This window comes from Prunus avium, chromosome 1, assembly GCF_965620075.1.
Source record: "Prunus avium chromosome 1, drPruAviu1.hap1.1, whole genome shotgun sequence".
Classification (NCBI taxonomy): domain Eukaryota; kingdom Viridiplantae; phylum Streptophyta; class Magnoliopsida; order Rosales; family Rosaceae; genus Prunus; species Prunus avium.
Window position 1 is genome coordinate 22,657,606 of NC_142284.1, and position 16,016 is coordinate 22,673,621.

The following is a 16,016-nucleotide window of genomic DNA, read 5'->3' on the forward strand; positions in this document are numbered from 1 at the left end:
TGTTGTTGTATATAATTATATACATGCAACTGATCGACAGAAGGGTGGACTATTGCAATTTTTTGTACGAGACACATTCCATTTCAGAGTGTCATTTTTGGGTATTTTTTTCAAAACTGTAACTGAATGAAATATATTATGTGGGAATTTTGTTTTTAGAAAAGTTGACATAGATCCAAATTCGCATTGAGGAGTTGGGTTTGTAAGAAGGTTTATTGCCTTAATCCTACTGAAGTGATCTCCTAATCAATAAAGGATTGCAAGAACTTATTATTCATCAAGGACTCAAATTCTATCTCGTTTGGCAGCCTGCTATCAGTATTTAAAGTGGTTTGCAAAGGCTTAAGGATTCCTAATTCTATCAGGATTGAAATACATTAATTCTATAGCATGAAGGATATCTCTAAGTGTTCCTTGATGGGCAAGGACACTTAGAGAGATGCACATATAAATAGAAGGCTCCCTCCTAGAACCGATATACCCAAGCTAATCAGAAATTCACCCCATCTAGAATTAAAGCTATAAGGATCGGTTTCTAAAGGAGAAGAGCTTCTAACCTCTCTGCACAATTGGATCTGCACCAGCATCATGTCGGATACAGGTTAGTGTTCAATTTGATATGACTTTCAGAACTTACATGTGGTATCAGAGCATAGTTATATCATGTTCTACCTAACAAATTCAGTGCAGGAAAATTAAAAGAAAATAAACTGACAGTTATTTAAGTTATAAAGCATGAACATGATAACAGTATAAAGTATGAACTTTATCATGTTCTTGACAGTTTTTCAGATCTATGCTTACAGTTCTTGTGTAGTAATTGAGCAAGCCAAAGCGGCTCAATTTTTGCATAATCACTGTATTCAAAGTTTATGATCTAAAAATTTGCATCATGATACAAAACATATTGAAAGGCTTTCTGTCCAAAGATGTAAGCAGTTTGATATGTTTTTATCATGGTGGAACGACATGGGATGTGGATAGATATGGATTAGTGAGAGATCTTCTTCTGTCTAAAGATGTGGAAGTTTTTTTTTGCTCAGGAAATTCACATCTATTTATATTTCAGTGTCGATAAACGTACTTAATTTACTGTCCAAAGATGTGAATTGAGTGTGTTTGATTAAAGTTTTTGGGGAAAGATGTTTATAAAGTGTTTTCTCGTTTTTCAATCTAGTTGGAAGCCTTATGTGTTTTGCAGATTCATATATGTGGTTGTATAAGTCTTGGATGTTATATATCCAGTGTACTTCGATAGTCCCTTATGAATTTTCAAAATGACAGTGGCTTGATAAAAGGAATAAGAGAGGATCTGAGTTCCACATGGCCATTAAGTGATGAATAATAAGTCTTAATTGATTATGTGATCAAGTGGGAGAATGTAAGAAGGTTTATTGCCTTAATCCTACTGAAGTGATCTCCTAATCAATAAAGGATTGCAAGAACTTATTATTCATCAAGGACTCAAATTCTATCTCGTTTGGCAGCCTGCTATCAGTATTTAAAGTGGTTTGCAAAGGCTTAAGGATTCCTAATTCTATCAGGATTGAAATACATTAATTCTATAGCATGAAGGATATCTCTAAGTGTTCCTTGATGGGCAAGGACACTTAGAGAGATGCACATATAAATAGAAGGCTCCCTCCTAGAACCGATATACCCAAGCTAATCAGAAATTCACCCCATCTAGAATTAAAGCTATAAGGATCGGTTTCTAAAGGAGAAGAGCTTCTAACCTCTCTGCACAATTGGATCTGCACCAGCATCATGTCGGATACAGGTTAGTGTTCAATTTGATATGACTTTCAGAACTTACAGGGTTTAATCCTAAAATTTGGTGACTTTGACTCAAGTCCATTACTTTTTTGCCACATATGATTACATTCTTTTTTTTAATACTATCTAATGTAATCTTTTTATTTTTTAATTTATAAAATCATTTTTTGTTCCAATGATGCCCCTTATGACTTGAACTGGGTAATAATTATTTATGTCATAATAATTAGCCATTTACAATGTTTCGCATTGAATAGAGATGGCAAATACAATAGACATATCCCAAAAATGACATTTTTACCTACAATCTACTTCTTCCATCCCAATCTACTGATTTCTTGCTTCTCTCAGCTACCTATTCGACAAGTATCTCATCCTATCTTTACCTTGACTAATATCTCATATTGATACATATGAATTATCTGTTGTATAGTTATAATATGAGCTACCTAATCAAGATGTATCTCATTCTACATAGGTACAATATATAACTCATCCATGGTATAGGTACGATATGAATCAACTACCTATTCAGCAGGTATAATGAGATACACCTGTGCTATTGGTATAATATGACTCATCCCTAACCTTAGGTATATATTTCATATAGGTATTTCTAAGGGTAGATAACACTTGTTATAGGTATAATATGAAAAATGACATAAATGTGTTTATGATGACCCTTTTCTCATGAGAGGCTTCTGAGCCTTGTGGTTGGAAAAATCGTAACTTTTTTTATCATGGCATATGTGTATAGGCAGTAGAGCTATAGATTAATCTGGTGCAAGTCTTTCTGTGTGTTTCATTTGTTTTTGACTTTTTGGGTACTTTTTTCCAAGTTCAAGTCTTTCTTCTGAGAGCAATTCTTGCAAGGACATTTTTTGACGTTTTAAGCTTACTATGGTAATGCTACCTAGGCAACAGGTAGGTGTTTTCCACCAGTTCCTATAATTTATATACTTTAAAAAAAAAATCTCCATTGCTAATGCAAGAAATCTGTAGAGCTCGGGAATGAGCATGATTGTAGAAGTTGCCATGATTGCTGGGATGTATTGCTTTGTTTTCCTTTTCTATTTAATGGTACTGGAAGTAAATATGTTAAAAAGGAATGACAAATCAATTGCTTATCTGTCCACACGCTAGCTTGAAGGACTTCTATTGAGGACTTAATATTGATGTCCTGCATCCATTATATCTTAGCAAAATTGGACCTACATCTAAGAAGTCCTTTTGTTTTTCACATTAATTAAGTATAATTATTTATGCACTTGTAGATTAGATAATCCATAATTGATTAACTGCTTTCTATGACGAGTCTCTTCACTGTAGAAAACAGTTAATAAAACACACATATTTATGCCGCAAAATATCTTAATTGGTTAAGAGTTTTTACCTCTATATCAAATCATTCATTCTCTTCAAATATCGTTTAAAAATAGTAACATAAATTTACTCTCTATTATTAACTTCCACCTACTTGACAGTTGGAACATAGACAAAGGTTATAGAAACCCCAGCTGATAGCTAACTTACGGCCACATCAAAGAAAATCATTGGTTTGCTTATAAGCCACTCTAAAACAAATATATATATATAAAAACTTACAAAGCAAGGATAGTGGTTATCTAATCTGTATCTCACTTATGCCTTTTTCAGGCGAGTTAGGTTGTTCTAGGACACTACTAATGTCAACTCCATACAAACGTAATATGATCCATCACTTATTTTTTCCTCATCTTCGCCAACCACCATATACTTTTAATTATCCACTTCAATTTTCTCTTCTGTAATCATGTCATTAAAAGACTTTTTATTACACTCTATTTACATTCTGACGACGGTCACAATTTAATCTTGACCGTCAGATTTTATTTTTCTTGAAAAAGTAGAGATTGACTCAGGTATACATGTGTAGCACCTCTTTTTGTAATTGTTTTTAACTATAACTCAAGCTTGACTGTATCACCACCATGTTAAAAAGGAAACCAGCTTATGAAAAATTGACTTAAAATATATATGCACTATCCTCCATATCTTTATTTACATTCTTATTAGGCTTCAACAAATTTTTCAGTTGACTTGTGCCCAATTTGATATAATTCTCTTATTTATATATTAAGACATAAGTACTTTCATTGATTAGTCTGTCGACACACGCGTCAATAGGTTTTTCTTAATTTTATTTTTATGTGTATAAATATTTTTTAATTATGTTATTCTTACATATATATATATAAATTTTTTAGACACGAAGTCTTATTATTATTATCTTTTCAATTATTATATTTTAATTTTTCTTTTAACGTATTTGTCTCTTTAAAACGAAGTAGATGTGTTTTAACATGATTTGTTAAATAAGAGCAGTTTTGAGTTATTTGATGAATAAGCAATTGTGGTTCGATTGCAGCTTAACTATTTCACCCTTTTACTGATGAAAAGTCAGCGCACCAAACATTAGCTGAAGTGGCTGGCCTCGCCTCATTCATTCATGGCATCTTGACACTTTATGCTTCACCATCTCAGGTTTGTTGAACAATATAGTTGTCCTAGGTAACCAAATTAATTTATACAGTTAGAATATTTCTTTCGGCTGTTTATTATTTAATTCAGTGGAACAAACTCTCTTGATCTTTTCGTTTTGTAGCCACTGTTAAGAAGGGGATGTGGGAAACTTACACACACGGGTGCTATGGAGACTTGAACTTAGAATCACACTTACGAGCACATCAAAGACCTGTGTCAACCCAACTAACAACATATTGACTTGTGTTTTCATGTTTCATGTATTTTGAGAAGAATTAAAAATACTACGGAATAATTATTGCTTTCTCTAACTTATTATACACAAGAAAACAGAACAAAGCTTTAATCTAATAAAATGTTTGTGACTTGTATTTAACTACAAAGTTTTGAAACACAATCATGTCCGCCCAACTGGAAGGCTGAGATCACATGGCCTATAAAGTGTTGTTGGGACCACATCCACCAATGTCCTATTATTGTTCTTTATCTTTTACCTCATTCACAATGCTAGCAAGTGGCCACCGTGCTTCTCTGCTAACGCTATTGCTTTGTACACTTCAAATTTAAAAATTTTGTTTTCTTTTAATTAAGGAAGGCGTGGCATAAGAAGGGGTGCCACAAGTTCACAGCCGTCAAACTTGAAATTGCTTAAAACATTTGCTTTCTATAATTTTCTACTTTGCGTTTTGAGTTTAATTAAGACCAGGCCAAATAATGGAATTTAGGGAATAAATAAAAATAAAGAAATGAATTATGCTGCAGATGCACTTGCTAAATTGGAGTTATAACTTAGCTTTGGGAAGTTGCATCCTCGATGAGACCTCTACCTAGGAATCGCTAGATCTCGTTCAATTTCTGTTGTTTAACTTTGTTTGTTGTTTGGGGCGTTTAACCCCATCTATCACCAAAAAGAAAAAAAAAATTACGTTTAGAAAATTTATTTGGTGTAATTCGTTCACGTGTTATAAAATATGAAATATTTTTACTCACCACTCTTCCTAACACTTGACATGTGTTCGTAGGAATAACTGTAGTTAACTTTTTATTTTGTATTTATTATACCATGGTTATGCATATGAACACGTGTCAAGTGTCGAGAAGGATGATAAGAATACACTTTGAGTTAAAGTGGTGAGCAAAAATACTCTCTATAAAATAAAGTATATATTTATCAAATACTAGTATATCTTAAATTATATCAAGTGGCTATATTCTAGTACCACACCGTAATTTTTTTTTTTAAAAAAAACAATGATTAGTTGGATAAACATTGTCTTGCAATCCAAAATTGCAGCGCGGTTTGAACAGTGTAGAGCTCCTTAACATGGGTTTCCAAATCGCACCTCTAGAGCTACTTCTAACTTACTAACTTCTTCAGATTCAACCAACCCAATTCCTTCTAATATTAGACATTGCATGATATGCGGGCAGGTTACTAGTCTTTCTAATTTCGACTTGGTAAATAATTGGCAGATGCACATATGAGCAACTGGGTTCTGTCTCCACCAAACAAAATATTCCCCATTAATTTGGCTTAACAGCTCAGTTTATTCATTAATGCTTTCTTTAAGGCGAGGCTAAGGTTCTCGATTTGATGTTTCAAGGAGTTTCAGATAGGCAGATTTACCATGGTAGAAAAAAACATGTGTAATGATGGATAACTCAAAGCCACATTCTAGCAAAATACATGCATATTGTACACCAAAGTAAAAAAAAGAAAAGAAAGTATATATACATATTGGGAACTGTAATTTTTTTTAAGTGATTCTTAAATATGATACAAATAACATTAATTTTAAATTAAAAAAATAAGTGGGGGGATTTCTACAAATGCTATGAAGTGGAAGATGATAAATATATAATTAATTAAGGCCAAAAACTAAAATAAGAAGATAAAAACAGAGTACCAAACTCAAGTACCCAAACGTGTAATAAGTGGGGAGATAGCAGCTGCACAAATAGTCTTCCCATTCAAGTAAAGTTGGTTGAAGTTGGCCACATTGAGTGAGAAAGTAGCTAACCTCTCTCTGTCTCTCTGTCTGTCTCTCTCTCTCTTCATCATCATGACCAAGAAACATAGCAAAAGAAAATTATAAATCCCACAAAAGGAGAAAGGTGGGAAAGAAGGAAAAGTAAATTCTTACAAGCAAGAACCGGATTCAAAGTTGTAGAGTGAGAAACAAAGGAAACAGAGAAAGAAGGTCATAAACAACAATTTTATGTAAAAAGCTATGTGGAAAAGAAGCATGTGGTATAACAAAGGAGAGGGAGGCTAGAGCCAAATAGAAAGAGAAGCCCTTCTCTCATCCTGATTGCTCTTTCCTTTTGCTGTAGCAGCTTTTTCTAGGGTCTTTGGAAGCTGGGTTGGTCTTATAAGGTACAAATTAAATTATCTCAGTTTATTATCAGTTTAATTATCTTTATTTATTCAACTTTTTGGGTTTCTGTTAAATGTCTCGGAGATATAAATGATTCTGAATTTTGAGGAATTTAATTTTAAGAACGAAAATAAATGGAAGCTTCTTCCTCTCGTGGAGCTAAAAAAAGCCTTACTGTCAGAGCAGTTGTCCTGTTCTTCTGAGGTAATTTTCCTATGAATTCTTTGTTCTTGGGATCCCTCTTGAGTTCTTGTTTGTCAGATGATGTTTCTTTGAGAATTATTGTCTTGTCTCGATACTGTTATCTTGTAGCTCCTCTCTCTCCGGTCTCTGTGTGTGTGCCTGAAAAAAATAAAAAATAAAAAATATATATTCTAGGTCTTCTTTGGTTTGTGTTTTGGTCATCTTGTTTTTTTTTGGGGTGAATTTTGGTATCTTTTTTTCTTTCTTCAGTATTATATCCCTACAAATGTGGCGATGAACTGATTAAATACACAATAATGATCTTTCGTGCGTGTTTAACCATACAACTCTACTTTGTTCTCATATTTTTATTTGGAGATTAAATACGCTCGTATATTATTTTAAACCGGGAAACTGAGAGGCCTTTTGGAAGCACCAAACTCAGGCCTGCCTTCTTATTCTAATGTCTACACAAGGATGTAATCTTCTTTTGCTTTGGGAGTTAGCAATCTGAGATAGAGAGTGTTGCCGATCGATCTAGCAAGGTTCATCTTTTAATATTTTTTCATTTTAAGTTGATGAATGTTATGGAGACGAACTGATGGTTGATTTCGATTATTATTGATGTCTTAATTATTAATTTGCGGGGACATTAAGCATAAACAAAACAACCACAGAGAAAGAAATGTATATGAAAATAAGAGAGATGGTTTGTGTGACACATGTGTTCAATTCTTTTTTAAGTTAAGCATGTTTTTTTGGTACGTGGGAAAATGCTACTTGCAAGCACCTGCAAATCCTGAATTGCTCTTTCATTTCCCTTTCAGGTAGAAACAGTAATGCTAGGAACATGGGAAAGAAAGGGAGTTGGTTTTCTGCCATAAAGAGGGTTTTTTCACCGCATTCCAAGGAGAAGGTAGTCAATGTAAGACAATAGTGGCTTAGTTTTTCTGTTTCCAATGGAGTTTTGTTGAATTATTTCACAATTTGTTTGGACTTCTCAAATAAGCAGATGATTCAAAGGTTAACCTGTTGTTTTAATTGTGATCTATATGGAACTATTTTTCCCAAAATTTAAACTTTTATGTACCCCACACTAGATTCCACTACTGGCTTAAATGAAGGTGTGGTGTTTTCGTATAAACTATGATGGTTTGTCGTATATGGTGATTAAGAATCATATAACAATCATAAATTCATACTAAAGAACCTCTGCCTAGTTTTACAATCGTATGTTCAGTTCAGTTTATCTTATGTCAGAAAAAAAAAGAAATTTCAATATTATGGGAGTGGTATGCATTTTACTTAAATTTCTGCACTGCATAGTTAGTTTTTGTTGGAGCACAAAGGTTCAATTTGCTATTAAAAACATGCAAAACACTTGCTAGTTCAAACTAATTCTCATTATTAATCATATTGCAGGGTTCAGAGAAGAAAAACACAAAAGAAAAGAAGGGGCTTGGGAAACTAAAGCATGGAGAGACCAATTCATTCATTCCCCTGTTCAGGGAACCAAGCAGCATTGAGAAAATTTTTGGGGATTTTGAAAGGGAGCATCAAAGAGTAAATTTTAGGCCTCCTACCCCCGATGAGCAACCAAAGACACCGCCTTTTGTGCCTCCTAGAGTTGCTTCTCCCAGGGATCCTTCCCCAAGGGTTGGCTCACCAAGGGCTGCTTCTCCAAGGGCTGCTTCTCCAAGGGCTCCTTCTCCAAGAGCTCCTTCCCCAAGAGCGCCATCTCCTAGGATTCTTCATCATCATAAGGAGATTAGATACAGACCTGAACCAACTCTAAGGAACCACCATGCTTCAGCTACTAAAATCCAAGCAGCTTATAGAGGTTATATGGTAAGCTCATACTTCCCATTGTTAGCATTCAAGGGTGGGGGAATGTCTAGAGATGTGCAACGACAAGACTGGAAAATGAGAGAGTAGAATTCAATACAGGAAAATAGAATTCAATGCAAATATATGCCTTATCATCTGAAATGCAAAATGTCGAGTTTCAGAAAATTTGTTAGGTAAAAGCAGTAGATTTTCCAGTTTTCACAAAACGCAGCCGTCGGTATAATATAAGGTCCTGTCTAGAATCTCGTGTTTCGTTTGCTGACTGTTATCATGCAGTCGCAAATTTTATGTGCATAGTTATTCTTTAGAAGCACAATAACAGTTCAAAGTAATTGGTGTGCAAAAGGGTATGCAGGGGTAGGCATTTGTCTGGTATGTTTCTTTTTGTCTATCTTACAGAATGATAATTTATTCCAAATGTGCATCATCTTACAGTAGAGTTGCATTTTATAACTCTAGAGGCAGAGTCCACGGGATAAAGATATAATATTAGTAGGATTCTGAATTACTGAACTAGAGTTCATTCAAAAGGAGTTCTTCAAAAGGCTTTGATACCACGCAAAGTTATAGTAAGCAAGCTTTGACCCAAAAAAACAAAATTCTTAAGCAAGCTTAATAGAATAGAACTACATCTAGGTCAAGTCTAGGTTTCGGTAACTACAAGTTAGGAACTGTGTGGGGCCCTGTTTAATGAACATACTCTATATTTATGAAAAAACTGCAACCGAGACGAGATAATGTGGTACTTGTTGTACAGGCAAGGAGAAGCTTTAGAGCTCTAAAGGGTCTAGTGAGGCTTCAAGGAGTGGTGAGAGGACAAAATGTGAAGCGCCAGACATTGAATGCCATGAAATACATGCAACTCTTGGTGCGGGTTCAGTCTCAAATTCAGTCACGCAGGATCCAGATGTTAGAAAATCAAGCAAAACATCAAGGTCAATACAAGAATGATAAGGAAGTGGAAAGCACCTTTGGCAAATGGACCTTGAGCCAGGCAGTAAGTTCCCATTTATCTGTTTGTGATTCCATTCCTATCTGTTTTAGGATTCACCATTTGACCCCAAGATAGGAGACATAGCATTTATTCAAACGTTTAGTTATGCTGTTTGAAAATTAGTTACTATACAGATCCATTATGGGTTTCCTTCTTGATGTAGTTTGGTTGTTCCAAAAGTTTAAGCTGTTAGCTAGGTATAAAGGGGCCTAAAAATATATATCAAGAGGATCATGTAATGATACACAGACACACACCCACACATTAACACTTCCTCTTTTGTGGGTATAGCCACTAATTTGTGACAAATGTGGACCTTACCCATGTACTTAGAACATAGAATACAAAATACAAGCTGTTATCACAAAGAACAATAGCTAAGTTCCTGTAAGAGTTTATGGGGAATGAGCCAAACATGTGTATCAAGCTGAGCACAGCGCAATGCACATTGATATAGCTCTCAGTTCAAAGAAAACTCTTCTTTGTGTTTATATTTCGAGAAAAGATCAAGCCAGCTCATTGGTGACTCTGTTGATTGTTATAGGCCTCTTGAATCTTCTATGACTTGTTATTTGTGTTATTCTATTTAATGAGTTTGGGGTCTCTGAAGCCTGCAATGGTGAATTCTATTTCAGTACGTTCTGACTTTCATGAATTGTGCTAGACAACAATTGTTTCCGAAAGCTTAACCTATTAGGGAAAGGGGAAATGTATATCAACCTTACACCCTCTCTCACATCCCTGATACCATGTTAGACAGTCACCGGCCCCAAAATCTAAAGCTGTTAGGGAATGGGCCAACAGTGTATATTAATCTCACATTATGAACCAATATTACTTCTTTAGTCTGCATTAGTTCTCTAGATAGATAAGTGAAATCGCCTTTTGAACTATGACACATTTGGACCCACATCATTCTAACTTTCTGAAGTGGAAAAGAAGACTACGACCTTTTCTACTAAAGAAAACAGAGGAAAAATACTCTTTGCTGTTATGTCTGTCAATTAATTATGACATATCTATAAAATTAAGTAATAATCCTAACAACTACTATAAAAATAAGTAATCCTAACAATTGGATGCACCGTGATGTAGTCTGAGACAGGCAATAATGATGAATGGGATGATAGTTTGCTAACTAAGGAGGAAGTGGAGGCAAGGTTGCAGAAGAAGGTTGAGGCAGTCGTTAAAAGAGAAAGAGCAATGGCCTATGCATACTCCCACCAGGTATTCTTTCTCCACTAGTAATTCATGAGCTGTCCATCTTCACTTTGTGTTCAGATAGAAAAGAGAAATCTTCATTTTTATGTTAAAATTTCAATTTTCTATCGTATCAAATTTCAAGTACGAATCTGATAACTATGATCTTTGGTGTAAAATGTTAGACTTAAGAAAACTAACAGATGCAATATTAATAACGACATAGGTAGAAATTTTGAGTATACAAAAATACTCTTGACAATGTTAGAAAACTTTCACCTTTGAAGTACGTAACTTACCATATTTATTATTATGATCAAGATTTCCCTATTGAACAAGGTTGAACCCGCCGCCTAAAAGTATTTTAATGGTTATGCAATTTGTTCCTTGCAAATGATGGTATATAGTATATACTAGAATGAGAAGCAGATTATTGCAATTGATGGTTTTCTTATTTCTTGATGATGCTTTGTACCTGTGTGCGCCAAAAACAGCTGTTGAAAGCTACTCCTAAATCAGGCCAAACACCTGTAGCTGATATCCGGTCTGGGGGATTCCCATGGTGGTGGAACTGGTTGGAACGTCAGCTCCCCCCAAAAGACCCTCCTACAGAAACCAATGCATTGAAGAACTTTCAACTGACTCCTCCGAGATCACATTCAGAACTGAAGCCAAGCCCGGTGCCACAAGCAAGCAGTCAGAGGCAACATCCCTTTTTATTTGATAACAATCTGGACACGCCAAAATCCTCAAAATCAACCATAAATCTGACAACACTAAAACAAGCAGGAACCCCGCCTCCGATTAATATGAGTAGTACTCCACAAGCAAACAGCTTGGGGCTATCAAAGTACACAAGACGACTGCCAGCTGGTGGAGCTGAATCCCCTTTTGGTTTTCCACTGAAGGATGATGATAGCCTCACAAGCTGCCCCCCGTTCTCGGTTCCCAGTTACATGGCTCCAACCGTGTCAGCCAAAGCCAAAGCGCGAGCTGGTAGTAATCCCAGGGAGAGATTTGTGGGGACTCCAAGCAGTGAGTCCAAAAGAAGGCTCTCCTTCCCTTTGACACAAGGCATTGGGTCTTTCAAGTGGAACAAAGCTTCTTTTTTCTCTAATAATAAGGATTCCAGCTCTCAAAGGATTTTAGACAAGAACCCGCCCCTGCAGTCTCTAGGAAATTTGAGCATAGATTCCACGGTTTCTATGCCTGCAGGAGTTGGAAGGAAGCCATTTAATAGATTTGTGTGATTTATTTTCCTATACTTTTTAACCTTTTCTTCTATCCCCTACTGTGGTGTTTATTTTCCTTGATTGATTGTATGGTGATAGCTTTGAGTTGCAAAATACTGATGTATAATAAATATATTATATATAGGAACCGATTATGGTTTGGATATTATTTGATGCAACGGAATTTGGGTTTTGATATCATGACAATTTTGTTTTGTTTTTTCTTGTCTGGCTTTGCTTCAGTATCTTATGACTCTCTTTCTATGTAATAGCTCGCAAACACTTCAGATCCTCTGTACCTCTCTGTCTCGTAGTATCTCAAATTGTGGCAATATGTCTCTCATTTAAGGCAGAAAGTCACTTTTGTCCTTGTGGTTTATCACTTTTATTATTAAGGTCCCTGTGTATGTCTCTCATTTAAGGCAGAAAGTCACTTTTGTCCTTGTGGTTTATCACTTTTATTATTAACGTCCCTGTGATTTCAATTCGATCATTTTTACTCTAGTGGTTTCAATTTAACCAAATTTCAGATCTTTGTTAAATTATAGTAACGGATGTTAGAAGTTGAGGGGCATTTTGGTCCCAAATAAAAGGCTGGAAAGTTAGAAATAAGATCTGAAACTAAAAAGCGAAAAAACCAAAAACTTAGCACTAGCTGCCATGAGCCACGACGTTCCCCCATTACCTTACCCAACCCCGATATGCACCTAACAGGCCTTTGGCAGCAACCCCTCTCCTCTTCACTGCCAATCAAATCTCTCTCTCTCTCTCTCTCTCTCTCTACCCCTTTTGAAACCAACACTGGATCTGCAGCGGCAATCTTCAACTTTCAATCCTGGCCGACAAAGATCTAGACGACGCTGGCAGTAGCATCGCATTTCTCCTCCAAAATCCAAACCCCAACTCTTCAAATTCCTGATCCTGAACAGGGACCAGAGCTAGAAATCTAATTAAGTAGGTGGAAGTATTGAGATTGTAGTAATGGGGATATGAGCTGACCCGGGGGGAAGGGGCGGTGTGGGGGGTGGGGGGTGTGGTGGGGGGGGTGTTTTGTGGGGTGTGGTTTATGTAGTGCATTTTGATCACTAGAGATTTTGCGGTAATTCTTAGGTAGTCGTATACACTAACTGTATATAGCCGAATCTGGCCGTTTATTTCATTTCAATTGAATCTAGCAGTTGTCATTTGATAACCGGATGCCCTAATATAGCTGAAAATATTACGAAAAAAAAAAGGGAGTTTCACTAAAATACCCAAAATGGGGGCTGAAATTATAAAAATACCCAACACCCAAAACACTTTATAAACATACCCAAAACTCATCATTACACACACTCAAAACCCATTTATAAACATACCCAAAACCCATCATTACACACATACCCAAAACCCATTTTGGGTGTTTTGGGTATGTTTCTATGTTTACATAGTGCTTGGGTATTTTTATAAATACATGTCTAAAATTGGGTATTTTTATAAATATCCCAAAAAAAAACTCGTAAATAACGAGTTTCAGTAGAAGAAATCGATCCAAAACTCGCTCAATAGGAAAACCACAACTATCATACTCTGGGGATTCGTCGTAATTTCTCACAAATCTCGCAAACTAGTACTTTTGTGAGAGAGTACGACTTTAAGCAGCGATGAGAATGTGAAGTTATTTAATATTTATTAGAGTAATTCTGTTTAGTTGGAATAACCCTACGTTTTAGGGAAGTAGCTGAGGTTTGAACGTTTCTTTACGAAGATCTCTTGGTTTTAGGAGTTGTTGGTCACGTGATCGTGCAGCAGGTCATGGAGCCGTGCAAGTTTATTTTCTGTTTCCTCTCGGTAAATCTAGAAACTAACAATTGGTATCAGAGCTCCAAATTGGGGGCTAAAGAGCAAAGAAAAGTAGATTGCCGTGGCAAGTATCAATGTCGACTGAAGGAAGCAGCTTTGTTCAACCATTAATCCCACAGTTCGATGGTCACTATGACCATGGGAGCATGTTGATGGAGAATTTTTTGAGATCTAAAGAATACTGGAGTCTCGTGGAGAATGGAATCAAAACATATGCAGAAGGAATGACGTTGACAGAAGCTCAACTCAAAACCTTAGAGGATCAGAAGCTCAAAGACTTGAAGGCCAAGAATTACTTGTTTCAAGTCATTGATCGAGCTATTTTGGAGACAATTATGAAGAAAGATACGGCAAAGGATATTTGGGATTCCTTGAAGAAAAAGTATCAAGGCACGGCTAGAGTCAAACATGCACAATTGCAAGCTCTTAGCAAAGAGCTCCAGATGTTGCAAATAGAGAATGGAGAAGCAGTCACTAACTATTTTGCTCGAACATTGACTGTTGCAAACAAAATGAGGATACATGGAGATAGAATGGAAGATGTGACTGTGATTAAGAAGATTCTCAGGTATATGACATCTAAGTATGACTATGTTGTATGTTCGATTGAAGAGTCAAAAGATATTGATGCACTTTCAATTGATGAATTGCAAAGTAGTATGCTAGTGCATGAGCAAAAGATGACTTGTCATGATATTGAAGAGCAAGCTCTCAAGGTTAGTCATGAGAATTACACATTAGGAAGAGGAAGAGATCGAGGCAGATTCAGAGGTCATGGAAGAGGGAGAGGCCGTCAGGGTCCATTTGATAAGTCAACTGTGGAGTTCTACCATTGCCATGAACTTGGACACTTCCAATATGAGTGTCCTCAAAAGGAGAAGGAGAACAAAGCTAATGTGGCTGAGAAAGAGGAGGAGATGTTACTGATGGCAACTGTTGAAGAAAGAGATAACCAGAATTGCAACACGTGGTACTTGGACTTGTTGGCATAATACCATGGGTCCAGCCCATGATGGAAAAACATTCTTTCGGTGGTCAAAAGAGAAACCAACACAATGATGAAGCCAACATGATATGATGATGTCTTTAGCTAATGATGGTGTCTTTAGCCAATGATGGTGTCTCAAGCAAATGATGCTGCCATCCGTTGGAAGAAAAATCTAAAAGCTTCCAAACTTTTCCTTTCTCAAATATAAAAGGACATGCAAGTGTGTGCATGCGGAAGTAAGTGGTGTGTGTGATGTGCTGAAGAGTCAGAGAGAGTTGGAGAAGCCGAGAGGAAGAGAAGTGAGAGAACACCATTCCAAACAGCCATCAGTATTCCACTCCAATTCTGTGAGAGTGAGAGTTAATTGTGTTCCACTCTAAGTGTGTGAGTGAGGTAAAAACAGGAGAGTATAGTGTGGTGTCATTGTACTTTCTCTGTGTGTATCATCAAGCCCTGGGCATTGGCTTGGTAAGACCTTTCTTGTTGTACCCATTATTTTGTTATAGTGGAAGAAATTTATATTGCTGCCCCGTGGATGTAGGCATTGCCGAACCACGTTAATTCCCGGTGTTCTTTATTTTTCTGCTTATACTTGTTGTTTGAGTTGTGAAGATTTCCATTCTAGCACTAACCGATCCTAACAAGTGGTATCAGAGCCGGAAGCAATTCCGTCGTGAATAGTGCTCGTGAACAGTGTTTGTGAATAGTGCTCGTGAATAGTGCTCGAGAACAGTGCCTGTGAATAGTGCAGAATGGAAGGAAGCTCTATGATCAAACTCAACAACTCCAATTGGGTGACCTGGAAACCAAGGATGGAGGATATTCTTTACTGCAAAGACCTACATGAACCAATTGAAGGTGCAAAGGCCAAGCCAGCAACAATGTCTGATGCCGAATGGACAAAGCTGAACCGTAAAGCTATCGGCAACATTAGACAATGGGTGGATGACAGCGTGTTTCACCATGTGTCTAATGAAACAGATGCGCACTCTCTTTGGGAGAAGCTTGAATCCTTGTTCGAGAAGAAGACCGCAGCCAAGAAAGCCTTCTTG

At 36.4% G+C, this 16,016-nt stretch overlaps 2 protein-coding genes across 5 annotated transcripts; both read left to right on the plus strand.

Annotated features, from left to right (window-relative positions):
• Positions 1 to 6,286: 6,286 nt before the first annotated feature.
• Positions 6,287 to 12,335, plus strand: IQD13 (IQ-domain 13). 4 transcript variants are annotated; one of them, XM_088246464.1, is made up of 7 exons: positions 6,287 to 6,676; positions 6,801 to 6,881; positions 7,688 to 7,776; positions 8,283 to 8,708; positions 9,466 to 9,705; positions 10,798 to 10,929; positions 11,397 to 12,335. In XM_088246464.1, exons 3-7 carry the CDS (start codon positions 7,711 to 7,713, stop codon positions 12,150 to 12,152), a joined length of 1,620 nt encoding a protein of 539 aa, XP_088102590.1. In that variant the 5' UTR covers positions 6,287 to 6,676; positions 6,801 to 6,881; positions 7,688 to 7,710; the 3' UTR covers positions 12,153 to 12,335. The 4 variants fall into 4 exon arrangements, with proteins under 4 accessions (XP_088102590.1, XP_088102589.1, XP_088102588.1 ...); XM_088246462.1 differs by having other exon boundaries at positions 6,288 to 6,676; positions 7,688 to 7,785; XM_088246463.1 differs by lacking the exon at positions 6,801 to 6,881.
• Positions 12,336 to 14,050: 1,715 nt separating this feature from the next.
• On the plus strand, positions 14,051 to 14,968 carry LOC148297601 (uncharacterized). Its single transcript, XM_088247710.1, has one exon. It carries the CDS (start codon positions 14,051 to 14,053, stop codon positions 14,966 to 14,968), a length of 918 nt encoding a protein of 305 aa, XP_088103836.1.
• The last annotated feature ends 1,048 nt before the right edge of the window (positions 14,969 to 16,016 follow it).